The 14,644-nt window shown below is 41.2% G+C and overlaps 1 protein-coding gene across 4 annotated transcripts in view; it reads right to left on the reverse strand.

Moving 5' to 3' along the window:
* DLG2 (discs large MAGUK scaffold protein 2) overlaps positions 1–14,644 on the reverse strand; it is a 1,060,789-nt gene that overhangs the window by 906,937 nt on the left and 139,208 nt on the right. For 2 of the 4 annotated variants that reach the window (XM_075742480.1, XM_075742450.1), the window contains exon 5: positions 1,506–1,604. The exons of the other annotated variants lie outside the window; for them this stretch is intronic. In XM_075742480.1, the coding sequence (XP_075598595.1) occupies positions 1,506–1,604 (99 nt within the window). The remainder of the gene's footprint in view (positions 1–1,505; positions 1,605–14,644) is intronic. 4 annotated transcript variants of the gene reach the window in all.

A 14,644-nucleotide genomic window follows, 5' to 3' on the forward strand; every position in this document is an offset into this window, starting at 1 on the left:
TGACTCTTTTAAATGAGCTGACACACTAAGTTCCAGGAAATGAAAACAAAACATCTGCTATCCCATAGTACTGAGAACTGAAGAAAATACCACTCACAAATCTGAATGTCTTAGAGTTTGGCAATGGAATTGCCAATTTTTGGAGTTTACTCTCATGTACGCTTTGTGCTGGAGAGCTACAAACAGCAGGAAAATGTACGTAGAATTGCTGATGGAGAAACACTGAGTCCAGGAGTTCGCAATATCATGACTCTAAGTAGGGAAGATGGTGCATTGTTCAACTGGGCATTCATGCTGGAAATTATGTGAAATTGGGGTGAGATCCATCCCATGATTTCTGCAATATGTTCACGGCCACAATTTAGTTAGTACATATATCAAGCTTTTGATAATTCTTTGCTTTGGGGAAATAATTTCTTCCATAAATATAGGGGGAAATTTCAATAAGTATACATGTTCTTGCATTTCAGCTCTCAAGTAGCACCATGGTTCTATAAATTCAAAAGTTTTTCTGATCAACTGGGAACACAGCAACACAAGAAAATCAGAAAGTTATGCCGCACAATTATTTCTTTAGATCTTGAAAAGTTAACGTACAGAGAAATTGATCTAGAAATGTAAACAAAGTCCATGGAAAAGCCTTAGACAAGAGGAATAATCTGCAAGTTTCCACTGTTAGAAACAACTTTTACTGAAGTCTACAAAGTATCACGCAAGCATGCCAACTCAGTTAATGTCTGTTTTCTTTTCATCATGTTTCCAGCTTGCTCACTTTAAAAGAAAACTTAATCATTTTCTTTCACTTAGAAAAGAAAAAATACACAATGACTTCAAGGCTGAAATTCTACATAATAATATCTAAGCCCAAGAGAATTGTTCCAGCCAAGTTGTGAAGCTATGAAAATAATGGAGATATTATAATGAAACACTTATAACTTCACCATTGCAAGCAGCAAGGCTGTTACAAAGAGAACTATAACATACCCCTTTACCACAGCCATGAAGTCATATTGCTTTGTGTATTATTCAGTGTAGTTTTATAGTAGGTATCATTAGCCTGCCCATACAAAAATCACCACTTTGCTGACATTCATATTCTTCCATACTGACTCCAGACCAAAACCAAACTACAGCACACACTGAGAGACTGAAAACACCTTGAATGGAATTTACGAACTGTGCAACACCTTGGACTTCAAAAATATACCGAAATGAAACCATCTTGAGATCAGCAATCCTGTAGAACCATCACTGATATTAGCAACATTTTTACATAAAAATAAAAAGTAAATCCTGCCCAGGACAGCATAAAATGCACAGGGCTAGTAACACAGCAATAAATTGCAGCCATAAGCCTCATTCAAATGTGGTAATGTACATACAGTCATTAAGCAGCAAAAATATGACTGCAGGACCTCAAATTCAATATATTCTACAGGTTTCACCTCCAGTAAAACTCAACTAAATAAGGATTTCATTCTCCATCACGGAAGAGTGGCTCATACCTTTGTCTTCGTGTCTACCACATAATTCTCAAAAGTCTGGTTCTCCTTATTGTGTTCACCACATTGTCCCGATCCTTCTGATTCATTGGAAGCTGCAGACTAAAGAGGGGGAAAAATCAAATAAAGTAACTGAGATGTGGACTATAATTCTATTACACCTAAATGTAAAGATTAGCACGTACATACAAAAGGGTAGCCTGAATTCAGATAAATACCAGGTGGCTTATAAATAAGATTTTCACCTCAATGCTTTGTCATGCAAACATTTCTGGGTTTAATCTTATAGACACTCTCATGAAAGTCTGTGAAAGTCTTAATAGGTTAAATCTACAAGATGATGTTTATCATAATCTCTAGTTGAGTTCAGAAGGCATTCAAGGTGCTCTGCAGCTCTCGGCATCAGAACACAGAGATAAGGAAGGAAATCAGTGCCCTGCCAAAAAGGCCCACAGATGATAATGGGGTTCTCATCTGGAGTAGCTGCAGGAGTAGGTCTCCTTACAGCACCAACCGAATTACCTGGTTTGCTTTCTCAGTTCTAATTCATTACATTCTCCTCAGTGACATGTTTTTGAAAGCGTTTCATACTTGTGTAGTAGCCATATTTGCAAATCTTTTAAATTCAAAATTTTTTTTGTCATTTTTCCTTCATTTATACAGATTTCAATCTTATATTGCTCATAAAACATACAGTATTTTTTCAAATAATATCTTTAATATAAGATACAGTAAAAGGCTTTCTTTGGTTTTTCAATTTTCCTGCTGGAAATCTACTACATTATTGTAGATTTTGCATTAAGACAATAAATATTATAAATGACATCTCTGTTTACAACGTTCTGCCCTGCAAGAATGTGCTTGAAGAGTTAGCTTTTGAATGAAACATGATGACTGCCACTAACTCAGATCTCGGGAAATTTCTGGGCACTTTGCAAGAGCACGAACAGGAAAGCAGAGTGAATTCAAAGTACAGCGTCTTGTATCTGTCGGCGCTGAGCATCACAGACTCTGTGAATGATTTAGGCCCAACCTTTTTTAGCCTCTGCACTAGGAGTGCAGTCAATTTTAACACAACAGGCAAGAAATTGTTAGCATTTTAAACAGACCGACCATTGCCAGCACAACTTAGAAAACAACAAGCCAGCGCCACAGAAACAGCCAAATCACATCCACATGTGCAAATGTTTTCCCCTCTGATACTGGATTGTTTATTTAGGGCTCCATCCAGCAAAAGACTGAAAGCTGGCCCCACTCCAGCCAACTACTTAGACACGTGCCCTAACTTCACTGGAACCAATGGCAGTAGTCTTGTGCTCTGGTTAAGACTGTGTTTAAATATTGGATCAGGCCCAGCAGCTCAGCACTACATGGGGCTGAGCACACAGGACCCCATACATGTTCTCTCTACAGTTTTCACTTCTCTAGCACGCCCGCAGTCACGGAGAACCACGTATTCCTTTGTCTTGTTTCTTATCACCAAAGGCTGTTGCGTATCCCTCGTCCGCAATCTGGAAGGGAGGAAGGGATAGCAAGGCAACTGGGCCAAAATTATGCAGGAGAGCAAGGAATTGAAAGCAGGTCTTCCGTCTTGCCTCAGAGCCTACAGAAAATCCAAGCAACTCCCCAAGTGTTTCTTTCAGGAACGGAAAATTGTTTTTACAAGAATGCATAAAAATTTTCATTTCATAGAATCACAGAATCACAGAATGGTTTGGGTTGGAAGGGACCACACAGATCATCTAGTTCCACCCCCCACTTCAATGGGCGGGGACACCCTCCACTAGACCAGGTTGCCCAAAGCCCCATCCAACCTGGCCTTCAACACTTCCAGGGATGGAACATCCACAGCTTCTCTGGGCAACCTGTGCCAGTGCCTCACCACCCTCACAGGGAAGAATTTTATCTTTGCTTTCTTTGAATAACTGCCATACATGTTTTCTATTGTTATTATTTACAGGCAACAATATGAACTATGCAATCAATATAGTATTTATTTGCTTTAACCATCAAGACCAAACCCTGCCTGATCCTAAAGGAGCTAAGCTTCTGCAACTTCTCAGAAGGGATTTGACAATTATTTTCAGCAGAAACTACAGACTCTATGGTAGCATTTCTCAAATGAGTGCAGCTGCAAAATTGGATAAGAAACAACTTTAGATTGTTTATATTTTACATATTATTTTTCCTCAAATTTTTCACCGTTAGCTGACTCCAATATTTTGAAAGAACATAAAACAATGTCATAAGATGCTATGAAATGTTTCAATTGTTTTCCTTAGGGAAATGGGTCATAGATTAATTGTGAAGAGCAGTAAACCAAGGACATTAGGAGGATACAAACAGCTCACGTAAGAGTAATTGTAATAAATCTGGAACATCTCTCTGTTCCAATGTATTAAGGTTCAATAAGCATTAGCAGAATAATATATGGTTCCCAAAACTGAAGAAAGCATACATTAGCAATCCATCTGAAAACCAATAGTCATTTAACTTTGTGTTATGAAATAAATGTTATGAATATAATGCAAGAGGCAAAAAGGATACTTGCTGTGTGCTGTGATAGATTTATTAAAAATTATCATTCTTGGATGTGAGTCTTTTCTTATTCTTGACTTAAATACAATCCTCCCTTTAGAGGCTAACCAAAAGCCTACGCTTTCTAAAATTATTTGTACATTTTATATCCAAAAGCTGCCTGCTCATGAAAAGTATTTCAGCAACACCTCATTATTCCTGAACCATGCAGGTCACCATGAGAAGCAGAACTGGCAGCCCCAGGGTGACACAGTACGAATGTAGTAGAGCACGTGCCCCACGCTCATACCTCCTTGTAGAAGGTTCTGGAAATAACCACTTCAAGCTTGAATTAAAACTACTGATCAAAGTCTACACTTTTCATCGGACCCCTGTATCTAGAAGGCTGGTAGTTGGAACAACTCTGTCTTCCTCTTCACAAAACAAAATATTATCTTAGTCTCTTCAAGTTGGTCAGAAAAAGATTTTACAAGCAAATGTTGCAAAAGCAGATTAAAACTTCACTTCGTAACTTTGCTCACATGGGTAGTAACCATGAGAATCATAGATCATACCAAAAGCAAGCTTCTAATTTTGTATATAATTAATGCTAATCTATTTAGTTTATAATTAACAGGGACTATTTAGACCATAATCTCTTCAGGGCAATGTCTCTCTCATTGTGCAAACTTACAGCATTATTTAAATGTTTATTAATAAAATAGTAATCACATTAGCTACCTTGTTAATTTTATCTAATTTTAACAGTGCTCAGCAAAGCTTTTCTGTGCTTATAACACATCTTTCCTGTAGCTTATTAGGACATCCACAATTGTCACAGTTAACCATCAACAAAATTCTTGCCGATTATTTTTTGCCAAAGTACACAGGCATGAATTATAAAAGACTTGTCCCTGGTTCCACTTTCAGCAGGCAGCATGTTCCAGTCCATGTCTGAGCCAGCAACCAGCCAGAAGGAGCATCTGCCCTCACAGGCAATTATGGCATACGGGGTTTCCAAGAGTTCCTACAGGAGGTCTTCCTGTAGCAGCCAAACTTTGCAACAGTGGATGAATTCTCCAGTCGATTTTATGGCTTCAGAATTTATACCTAATATATTGAGGTACTTGTAACCATCCACAACAGTTACCACATGTTTACCTCTTGGAGTGAGGCGCAACATAGGGAATATGAAAAATATTTTAAAAAAACCCAAAACCCCATGCATAAAAACATTATTTCCCTCTTCCGTGCTCTTGTATGTTGCTGTCAGGACTTTGCATTTTTTTACACACACCCCAGTACGGGATATTTTCTAGGGCACATACACCACTTTGTGGCTAGAAAATGCGGATCAGCTTTGCGAAGGGATCAGGAGCGCCGGTGGGAGTGTGGGGGAGCCACAGCCCATGAGCTTGAATAAATCTGCAACTGCCTTAGGGTTCGGAGAGCTAATGCACCTTCTCCTACAGCCGGCAGCTTCGGGAATGCTCTCCTGTGTGCCTTTAGAGAGAAAAATTCAAAACAGAAGCTGATCTGAGACCTCTTTTGGCATTTTGTATCAAGAATTGGTAGCTCTGCTCCAGTCCCATGAGAGCTTGTAGATAAATGCCAGCTTGCCCCAAATGATTTACATTAAGAGAGGAAAGGTATTAAAAAAGCAGCAATCTTTAACTTTTGGATGCCAATATCTGTCAGGAAATCTATCATCTTGGTAATCAAATGCTCCCAGGAATATATAGTGCTGAGAGTTACTGCTTTTATTTAATTAACTTTTTCAAAAGCAAGCATTTTAAAAAATCATTAGAACATTTAAAAAGCTACAGGGGGAAAGCAAAATGCAAGGTAACATCAGCTGGAATTATTCATTGTACAGGACAATGATGGATATTAATTCATTTAGCAGCTATGCTGGAGTAGGAAGCAACCTGAGCTGAACTGAGACGCACAGCAGGATACCGATGGGAGCGAAGAACGCGGCCAAGAATGCAGCACACCTCTACGCCAGGGTACAGCCAACCCCGCTCACGCCGTGCTCAAGCCATGTGTGAACTCAAACTGGACGCAAGTCATGCTCACGCTTTACAACATGCCAGCGACAGCTGTGTCTGTGTCTGTGATCCATCCACCGAGGGCTGCACCTCTTTGCTGCGCCTAGGAGGAGTTGACAGTTCTCCTAAATGTATCGTGAGCATCTCAGTTTCGGCTGCTGCTGCTGACAATCTTGGATTACAAAAAAAAAAAAAAAAAAAAAAAGAGTTGCATGCCTTGGACAGTTTGTGGGAGATAAAGCATTGTTAGGGACTTGAAGAGGTTTTCCTTCAATGCTATGCAGAGAAATAATCCCAGAGACCATAAGCTATGCTTTCCTTTATGTGTACATGCTAGTCCTATTTCTATGCTTCTTACAGTCCTTATTACAGGAAGAAATGTCATTCAGCAAATTTTTTGGCAGGAAGTAACTTTCACTGATATCACAGATGACTGAAAACTCAGACAATCCCAGGGCAGACCATGCTAGAAACTAAAATCAGAAATATAAACCCACAGAAGCCAGGCAGAATTTCATTTGCTTAAGCTGGGCCTAAATTTCAGTCCAGAAATAATATAGCAGAGCTCTCTTCTTGTCCACTAAATCCTTTAAAAAAGAAGGTACCCAATTAAGCGCTCCTGAAGCCCTTTAGAAAAGCATGGCTCAGTATCCCCAGTCGAATGTTTTAGCTGTCAGAAAGGATTCTGTTTCTATTTCCACGTTAGGGTTTCTGGTTCATAGTGTGAAGACGTCGAGGTTTGCTCCATATTACATCGCATTAGCTCAGTCTTTGCAGCTCAAGTCAGGGTGATGTTGCAGATTGTTACGAGGTCTCGTGGCCAAACCCTGTAAGAATGTCACCGCAGTCCCTTCTGCACCAGTCTTCCCAATATGATCAGTAAATGTCAATGGAGAAAGGAAAAATATACATTTGGGCATGGATTCTACTGCACAAATCGCACCACAAGTGTTTGAATTTTTTTTTAAGTTATTGTATTTGGAAGTGAGCATAAATATCACAATAATATTTATTTTACCCTGGGATTTTTATCATTCCACTTTAGCTAATATGGATTCAACCTTTCAGAAGATTTTATGACAGACTTAAAGAGTGTTAGAGCTCGGGAACAATTATGTGGCTGCGGGCTTGTGTTTCAGAAAGGTCAGGATCTGATTTAATGCTGCTCCACCCTCCCAGAAGCAAGTCTTGCTCTCAGTGTGTTTCTGGATGTCAGAATGTCACTAGCGAACTTTGTATGTGCTCGTCCCCACTACAGATTTGACCACCCGTCTAAAAGCTGTTGTCCAAGCTACCCGTTACTCAGCAGTCGCTTTGCTCAAACCCGATGTCCTTGATTACCCATATCACAATTATCCAGTTGCACTGTGACTCTGGTCTGGGGCAAGACAACTGACTTCCCAGGCAGGAAAGGAGACGCTAGCTCATGCTTCAGCTTTTCTCCTCCTCAACAGAGAGTTCAGACGAAGCTGGCTGGAGTCAGCTCCACAAACTCAAGCTTCGTGGCTGAGCAGAAGACATACCCAGGAGCCTCATCCTGCTGATCCAGGCTCCACCTCCAGTGGCACTCATGCAGAGCTTTATTTTCAAGCGGGGGTACAAACCAAGGCACTTGCGTGTCTCCTTTTCCAGGGAGCAGAGTGTCACGAAGGTCACAGTGGTGGACTATGCCAAGTGCAATGGTCCATACAGCGAGGAGAGACCACGGCACCGTGCCGTGACCAGAGTCCTTGCACACAGAAGCCTTGCAAGGGCTGTTGCTCAGGTACAGTCTCTCCCCAGCTGAGATCTGGCACATCAGACATTGGTGCTTGGAAGGATCTCCTCACCTGCTGCACGTGGCAAAGAGGAAAACTGAGCAAAAACAGCGTGGCAGGGATGAACCCTGCTGCAAGGATGAGGAGATAAATGATGCAGAGTTGAGCTGCATGCGAATGAGACTCAAAGCATGAGACCAGGCAGGTTGGGCACGGCTTTCAGGCAAAGAGCCGCCCTTGCTGTTGCCCCATGCCAAGCAGCTATCCGCACAAGAAACGCAGACAATTAACTTGTGTATGGCTGAGTTCTTACCCTGATATAGACTATTTTCCAAAACATTCTCGGCAACAGTGTTACCAAACACCAAAGGACAAATTCAGGCTCCTCTTGAACATGAGAATGAATGAGATGAAAACTTTAAACAAATAAAAGCATTCCCCTCAGCTCACTGGGATTCAGTCAGATCCTGACGCTCATTCTCCCCATTCCTTACTTTTCAGACATTGGTCTGCACTTTGCTGGGCATAAAGAAGATGAAATATGAAGAGTAATTTGGGATATTAAAGATCTATTTCTTTCAAATAAAGCAGAAGCTATTACTGAATTCTCCTGAAGGCTGGAGGAAAAGGACTAGAAAAATTAAAAGGCTGAACATAATTAATGAATGCTCATTTAGAACTGGCTATCATACAGCATCTTGGAAGCTAAATTTGCAGCTGAAGAGGGCAGGCTGTATGCAGAAACAGGCTCTGGAAGGAGCTCCATGTGCATTGTGTCAAGCTGGGGGGAAAGATAGGGAGCTGTGGTTGCAGGGAGGTCCCTTCAAGCGTGGAGTGATGACACCTGCCAAAAGCCCCTCCGAGCAGAAAGGTCAGCTGCCGTAAGAATAACACGTTAAAGCACATGGTTTGATTCCAGTTGTGCCCATCTGCATACATTTTATTCATTAGCTTCAGTGGAGTCCCTCCACGTTTAGGCCCGTATTAGTGAAATCACAATCTTGCCCTGAAAGTACAAGCGGACCACAGCTGGAAGCAAATGCAAATACTTGGAAACAGAAAACAGAAAGTAAGTCATTAATTGTAAGAGAAAACATGACTAATGATTTCAAATTAAATAATATTTGCATGATATTTTAATTAGCAAGGATAATGTTTATTTTACTTACATAGAAGTTCTGGATACATAAATTCCAACCTACATATTTCAGTTGCCATAACAACTTGATACAATTATTCTCTTGTGTCATTTTTTATTGCATCAGTGCGGCTTTTTTTTTTTTAAACAACCAAAAAAAAAAAAACCCCAACTGCTTCGGTTGCTACGATAACACAATATTTTTTAATTGTTCTTTTCACATTTAATTCTTCTTGAAACCAATATACTTTCCCTCCAAAGATGTTCACAGCACAGTGTGGGAATTTCACTACCTATTCCAGGGCTCAGTGCTGGGTTTGCCAGAAATCCCAAGGATACGTATAGCTCTTTAGCCCAAACTGCTACTTCCGTGGCACCCTTAGGGCACTAGTCATATGGCTTGAGCTCAAGATCTCAACAGGAGACCTACACAGCAACAGCCCCCAGCTGGTGCATTTTCCCCTGAAAACCAGAAATAAATTAAACGAGTGCTAGACCCTTCAGAAAGGTGCGTAGCTATAGTAGCTTTGAGGCAGCAGCGGCAGCAAACATAGCTGCAGAGATGCAAAGCATTTAAGTCAATCACTGCAGTGCTCTCCAGGTCAGGAGGATATTACCGAGCAGTTTCCGCATTACATACACACTGGTGTAACACGTGATGAGCTAGACTTTGCTTTTACCCAGGAGCAGAACTGATTCCTAAACTCTTTAGGCCTTCAAGGAGTTGGCTCAAATCTTTTTACAAATCCAGACAATCAAATGGTGTCGTGATGGGAGGAACAGAGAGGATAAGGACGGCTTTTCTCCTCCCCACCTCCAGCTAGCTGTGCAGCGTAGCGGAGCCTGCTGCTGCCCATTCACCTTGCCCAGCTCTGCACCCCCGCAAGTGGACCCATTTCAATTAAATTGCAATCACCTAACTGCTGAGGTTGCATTTCTATCTGGTTCACTGTAACAACCACAAAGAGAGAGACTGTATTAATTAATAACAATTATAATAAGGTGCAAGATGAGGAACTGCTTGGTAACCATTGTTCCATACAGCCGGCAGGCAGTGACCTCAGATTAGAGATAATAGGGCATTTATGAATGTAAGGTTAGAGGTTTTGATGGAAAAGAACTAGTGCAATGGCTCCTGTGGACTGCCTTGTCCTTCGGGGGCAGCTCGTCATGTACTGCTAACTAGAACAGCCTCCTCTTCGGTCAGGAGAGCTATGACGATTGCTTTCAGGGGACTGTACCCCTCTTGGTTCTCAGGAGAACAAGAGTGTGCACATGTATAACCACGCACGGCTTAGGGCAAGCTCTAGCACTATATTTTTACAATGACAAGCCTCGTATCTCTTTTTTTGTTTCTGATCATACTATTCCTCTTTATAAAAATTATATGTACTATGTTAGAGTAAGAAAAAAAATTCAAATAGAATTCTAACAACTCCAAATAGGAGAAACACCCAGCAGTGCTAGGTGCTGCATGATAACTTTGTAGGAAACACATTTAAATAAGTCACTCAGATAGTGCGATTGAATTCTGATTTATCTCATGATGCACTGCAGGTCCATAGCAAATCCAAGAATAGAATCCAGTCTCCTTTCTCCACCACTGGCCCACAGTCTCTTCCTATTTACACACACCTCCAAAGAAATCACAGAGGAGGAAACAGCCCACTTTTCACTTGAGATGAAATTTTGTGCCTGTTCTTGCCAGAAATGGTGAATTTAAGTCAGTCTACTCAATAGCAGTAATAAAACCAGTGTCATTTTGAGAACAGGACTGATATGTCATAAAGTGGTTCTTAAGAAGACCAAAGGTGTTTTACACTAATGCAAGGATACAAAGGCAGTATTAAAGAAAGGAAAGGAAAAGAAAAGAAAGGAAAAGAAAGGAAAAGAAAGGAAAGGAAAAGAAAAGAAAGGAAAAGAAAGGAAAAGAAAAACCCCAAACCCACAAAATCAAAGCCCTGGAGAATATTGTAAAGACTTTTACTTCTGGAGATAATTTTGCTTGAAGCATCCTAAACCTCGGTATAGAATGATGCTTGTTTCAGCCAGAGCCGTAGGGATGGGAAGGAAGCAGCGGCTGTCGTTCCAGTGGCAGGCTGCCTTGCGAAGTCATGGCTGCTGAGCTACACAGTCATATAGACTTATGCTGACATGCAAAAATACTGCAGCTAAACAAAACCTTCGGCAAAACACAGTGCCATCTCTCTTCATTCAGCTTCCCTCCTCCAGAGCATTACAAAATGCTTCGCACCAATATGTATAAAAGGAAAAGGACTCAAAAGGTAAGTTAAGTGAAATGACTCAGGCCATTAAACTACAGAATATGTCATCACGCTCTCTAAATGTTGAGAAACAGAAAACAATGTGAAGTGAAAGGAAAACCAAACATTCCCTAAACACTTTGCAGGAGGTTGGAGCTCCATGGATCTGCCAGACTATTTCCTTTGTGACAACTGTCATGAGCTAAACGCTGGATAGGAATCTGCCACTGCCTAATGGAGAGATGGCAGAAAATTACACTTTCATGTGAGCACTCCAAGAACTATTAACACTAGCCACTGATCAAGGTTATTAAAGAATTATGGACCGTACAGGGATTTCGGCTTCTGCGAGCTTGCAGTTGTAGAAGCACAGAAGTGTAAGGGCAGCTGTAACTGCATTAAATAAACACCACCGTCAACCGCCTCATGAGAAAAGGAGCAAATGCCTCATGTGCCAGGCAGTGCCAAGGGTGGTAGGGAGGAATTCTCCCAGTGCATGAACTGCTCCTGCCAGGCATACATCCCTACGTAGCCCATCTGGTTCCTACAGGGACCAGGAATCCTCCACAGCTGCCAGCTGACGCTGATATTTCTTTACTTGAGAGACAGTGCCCTTGTCACAGCTCACTGACACTGAGGTCCAGATGACACTATCAGAAGAGGAGTCTAGATGAGGCAATAAATTCAGTCTCATGAAAACTGTCTCTGACTCTACAACACCTCACACTAAAGCTGTCTGCTCCTTTATGCATTTGAAATGTGTCTAGGCAGCTTAGATAAGTCTTTCTCCTTTCTCTCGGGATGTATCTACCATCGAGGTGGCTGGCTCCGGTGGAAATGTACATATAGGCTTGGAGGAATGCCAGACAAAAAACTTATTTGAAAATATTTGAAAATATATTTGCTGTTGATGAATAATTGCTTGAAACATCCCCGATCACCTTTATGTACTAGTTACTCTACAACCTTACTTCTCATTACCAGGGGCTTGAATTCCAATTCTGGTTGTATTCAGAAGCCTCATAAAAACATTGATGTTTATTAATGTCAACAGCACACAGCTCTGTGTGCTATTCATTATATGTAGCCCATTCTTTACAACCTATTGCATAATTACTATCAGGTCAACATCGCATTTCACTAGCTTACAAACAAAGTAGAAGTTAAAGCAAGATCATCTTCTCAACACATTTTTGTGCAGTACTTAATAAAACAGGGTTCACAAGAGATGCCCCTGCAAGAAATGGCCAATTCTAATATTGCACTTTTAAAGGATTCTGGCAAAAATGCAGTTTCTACTATTAAGACAAATGCCTGTGATCAGTGATGTCATTACAGTTTCAGAACGTCACACTGCCTGTGTTATTAGCTATGGTTAACCAGGAATCTTCTTCCATATATCTGTGACCAACAACCTGATCACAGTGGAAGACAATCCAAGCCTTCGCTATCTTTTGGCTGGGCTGCAACAAAACAGTGTGAAGCTGAGCACAAAGTCTCTTGTTTTTTCCAAGTCGACTCCAACTTGAACAGCAAGCTGCAGCACTGCCCTCTGCTCAGCACTGAGCAAGGATGTCACATCAGTCCTCCCCTCTCTGTGATGGCTCTCCACAGAACACAGCATCAACACAAAGAGGATTTTGGTCCTTGTCCAAGGGTAAGAAGATCATCACAAATTGCAAGTGAAGAGCAAGATATGACAATTCTAATCCTCACAAGTAGCGGAAGCGTCCGCTGTGAGCGCAAAGGTATGTGCGCGTGTCGGGCGCATTCCCTAGGAGGGAAGAAAAGCAAGAAAGCCAACTAAGAAATAAAGTGATACTGAATTAAGAAACTGCATTAATAAATACACCCATAACTGCAGAAGATGGACTGTTTCAGGCAACAGCGTAGTCAGCATCCTAAATACTGAAAGCTCTAGTTACAGGCTTGCTGCTGACCTAGCAAAGATACCGTTGGGTACCCCGGGAGCATTTACTGTCAAAAAAAGTACAAGATATCTCAAAAAAAGAATACTGATTACATAAGTGGAGGCATGTGTCTGTCATGAATCTTCCTACTCTTTAGGAAGAGACCAAGTTGTTATGTTACCTCTGGTTTTTTACAAACAAATGCAACACCAAAAAATGTGTGAGAAGACACCTATCTGATGTAATAAATGACCTGAAATCTCTCAGCAGATCTCTTCTTATTGTAACTAACAAATTCCAAAACACACAGATCAAACTTGTTTAGTTGTTCATTAAAACAAAACCAATTTAATAGTTACCATTGCTGTTTCCACCAGAGTTTCAAAAGCCTCCTTCCAAGAAAGTGGAGTTCAGATCCATTGTGTCTGTTACTCTTGATTTAATTTCTTTTCCAGCTTGTACAACACCTGTTTGCATTGTCTCTTCTCAGAAAGAGACACCTTGGCTACCTGGAAGTGCTGAGCCAAAAAAAAAAATTAAAAACACAGTGACAGAGCACAGCATTTCAGGAAACCAGGTAGGCTCCCCTCAACTCCTGCAAAGAACTGGAGGGTCTGGGAAACCTTCACCACTTAGGTTTGTCCTTTCAGCAAAGAAACTCTACACAGCTGCAACAATGAATTGAACACCACTATTGGGGTTATAACTATGTAGTAACAAGGCAGAAGCAGCCTTGACAAGTTTCTCTTGACAGAAAAACAGAAGCAGCCATACATACCAGCCGAGCAGCGGCTAGAGTGCTGAAATCCTTCACAGGCACAGAGAATCATCAGTGGGTTCAACCATTGCTCCCCACCGGCATTGTGTAGGTCTACACAGGCTAACGAAAGCGTGAGATTCAGCTAACACGACATTTTGTAAACAGGAGATACTTGAAGATGCATTAAAAATTTGGTTTCAGAACTCATCTGTAAAACTAGTTTTCTGGGGTTTGGGGGAATAGGCATCTCCCAGAGACATGATGCTGCAGATATCCAGCCACAGGTTACATCTCCTTTGTGCTACTACATGGGGCTTCTGCTCCATCAAACTGTCCATTTTAGTTCAAGACCACAGAAATTGGAGAAACATGAGCAAACAGTGGGACAATATTGATCAACAGGAGGAGAACGTCATATCAGGAATGACTGCTATGGCTGCAACCACCTCTCCTTTGGGACAAATGACAATATTAAAGATGAAATGAGATAATCTCACAGCTCTTTCTGAAGAGCTTCTGTGCACTGAAAGTGGCAATGCCAGGAAAGTTCCTCACTGAATAAGTCACGAAGAGCTGAGGAAGCAGATGTGGAGGTCAATCACTAGAGCAGTGCAAGGGAAGAAGTGCAAAGAAGAGACAGGCCATGACAGGCCTTAAAAGAAAGAGAAATAGAGCAGCGTTGATATAGTGGAAACGTGGAAGTCAGAGGCTTCCAACAGCAAGAAAAATATGGTTAGAGAAATAA

This window comes from Balearica regulorum, chromosome 1 (assembly GCF_011004875.1).
Source record: "Balearica regulorum gibbericeps isolate bBalReg1 chromosome 1, bBalReg1.pri, whole genome shotgun sequence".
Lineage (NCBI taxonomy): Eukaryota > Metazoa > Chordata > Aves > Gruiformes > Gruidae > Balearica > Balearica regulorum.